General features: G+C 34.0%; 1 protein-coding gene across 1 annotated transcript; it reads right to left on the reverse strand.

Moving 5' to 3' along the window:
* Positions 1–210: 210 nt before the first annotated feature.
* Positions 211–2,174, reverse strand: LOC107660035 (probable 8-oxo-dGTP diphosphatase NUDT15). The gene is made up of 3 exons (XM_016449190.1): positions 2,003–2,174; positions 1,627–1,823; positions 211–717 (listed from the first exon to the last, which is right to left on the reverse strand). The coding sequence occupies exons 1-3, from the start codon at positions 2,167–2,169 to the stop codon at positions 614–616; spliced, it is 468 nt and encodes a 155-aa protein (XP_016304676.1). The 5' UTR covers positions 2,170–2,174; the 3' UTR covers positions 211–613.
* Between the last annotated feature and the right edge of the window lie 485 nt (positions 2,175–2,659).

Raw genomic sequence — 2,659 nt, forward strand, 5'->3', positions numbered from 1 at the left:
ACGAAATATTAGTAACACTTTACAATAAAATACAATGCATTATTAATATAATTAAATTCATATCATATATAATATTCATATAATATTAAATTCAATAATATAATCCAATTCATTATAGGTTCATGTTAATTTATTACTCGAAATGTTAAAATGTATATGTAGAAATGAGCTTTAAGCAAAATTAAATACTGTAAAAGTATTGCTCTTGGGATACCTAATGCATTCAGTAATGTTAACAAATCTGACCTTATTGTAAACTGTTACCTAAATATTTGAACATAACATCACCCATAACATGTTCAATACAGACTTTACCGGCATGTACAAAATAAATATCTGACTGATAAGACCTAATAGTTTAATAGCCTTAGATATAATTTAATACACATGTGTGTTCAATAAAATCATTAGGCTACTGAGAAGCTGGAATAACATTAAGTAATTAATTAATTATGCATTACAGTCAATTTGAAAGTACAGTATGTCAATCTCACAACTTAAGGTCAGGGCGTGTGTCCTTTCGACAGGTCAAAGCTCTCTTCAAAATGAGTGAGAAAAGGCCTAAGGTGAGTCAGGGAGTGATAAGGTTGATGTCTTAATTACAGAAACGCCTTTAACCCTTTCTGAATGGCTGGAAGTCCTGCTGTCTCAGGTTGGCTAAGGGCAAGAATAGCTGCTCTTCGGGGGGGAAATCCTCCCACCGCCTCCATGTCCAACCTGAGAAAGAAATAATTAATGAATCTGAATCTTTTCAGTGAAATACTCCAGCAATACTGCTGCTGCTTGCCATTTGGGCAAATACAGTCAAATAATTCAAAATGAATCACTAATTTTTCAGTATTAGCTACTCATATAATAAATTGATGTCTAATACTAAATAAACTAATTTATACTTGGTCACTACTTACTCATATAAATCATACATACTGTACACCATAGAAATCTAAAGCAGATGATTTGGTTTTATACAGTGCATGACATGTAAATATCAAGTAAATCTACAGATACTTTTGCTGCCATACTATTGTTTTGACTATTGACATATAGTCTGGCCCACACTGGTGTTTATTCTGGTCAAAAAGCACCCATTTAGATATTAAAAGTGTGCCTAAACAAAATATAAAGTGACCAGTCATTGTTTGTTTTTAAACTGCTGTTTCTTTCAAAGTTAAAATATGTTCTTATTACAATTAACTGAATATCACTCCAACTGATTATGTCAAAATGTATGATTGCAGTTGATGGATATAATCAAGAAGATCAAGACTTTGAAGCTGGGGCAGAGATTTCTTGTGTGTAGATCACTTTTAATTCTATGTTAATGTCATCTTAATTAATAGTTTGTCAAATATATCTATTCATTTTAACAACAAAAACATTGGATTTAAGCCTTTAAAGCTTTAAAAAAAAAAAAGCCATGTCATCATTATTTTACACTGTGTTCAAAAAACATTTTAATATTTGCTCAAAACCGCTAAAACCTGTTGTAATGGTGACTGCCAAGTTGGCGTGAGACAGGCAATAGTCTCACATGACAGATTTTTATCACTATCATGAATGATCTGTGGGTGGGCCATCTGGGCCTGAGACTACACAGGCAACAACACATTCAAAGAAATGGTTTACCTTCATTCTTCTCTGGCTCCAAATTAACCGGTTCAGCTGACAAAGACCTGTCCAGTTCTCCCTGCATGAAGATTGTGACATAATGGTAGTTTTCCTCCAGTCTGATGGAGTTGATGACGGATGCAAAGCGAATGTTCTTCAGTCGGACGCCAGCTTCCTCCATCACCTCTCTCTGGGCACATTCCTCCCAAGTTTCTCTGATAATTAAAATGAATTTACATGCAACCCATGTGTTTAAATGCACTAGCACATAAGAAAAGTTAACATGAATAAAGCAGGAATTATAGAGGAACATAAATGTCTTTCTAATTTGATACTGGGATGGTTAACATCAGTAAAAGGCCACACGGATGCACTTTTGTTACAGTGAACTCACCCGAATTCAATGTGACCTCCTGGTAACTGGTAGGTGCCTTTCCCAACTTTGGTTTTTCTTTTTCCTAACAAGACGCATCCTGGATTGGAGGAGTCTGTCACAAGAATCCCAAGTCCCACTCCAGGACGTTTGAGGATGGGTTTTCCATTTTGAACAGCCTCGGACATTGTATTTAAACCGTGTTAAAATGGACAAACATAGTTGTAGTCCAAACTTTATGAATCCCTATTAGGGTTGCAAAGGGGTGGAAAATTTCCAGAAGCTTTCAAAAAATCCCTGGAATATTCCAAAAAATCCTGGAAAGTTTCCAAAATTTCTGCAATGTTTCCGAAATTTACTGGATATTTTCCATCTTTTTGCAACCCTAATCCCTATGACCTAAATAATTTACTTGGAGTACCATCTGAGACGTCTAACCTTTCGATAAAAAAATGATAAACAATAATAAACAAAAACATTCTTTATTGTATTTTACAGAGTAATGTGCATTTTTATGGTTTTAAATTTAGAGATATCTTGAGAAAAGGGTGGAAGAATCATTAATGTGTAAAAATAACTGTTGACCATGCACTATTAAAATTATGTACACTATAGAAACTACTAATGTTGTCTTTTTGTTATAGCTTGTCAAAAGTCATACCTAGATCTTGCCAAGGT

Source organism: Sinocyclocheilus anshuiensis, unplaced genomic scaffold (assembly GCF_001515605.1).
Source record: "Sinocyclocheilus anshuiensis isolate Anshui unplaced genomic scaffold, SAMN03320099.WGS_v1.1 scaffold55, whole genome shotgun sequence".
NCBI lineage: Eukaryota > Metazoa > Chordata > Actinopteri > Cypriniformes > Cyprinidae > Sinocyclocheilus > Sinocyclocheilus anshuiensis.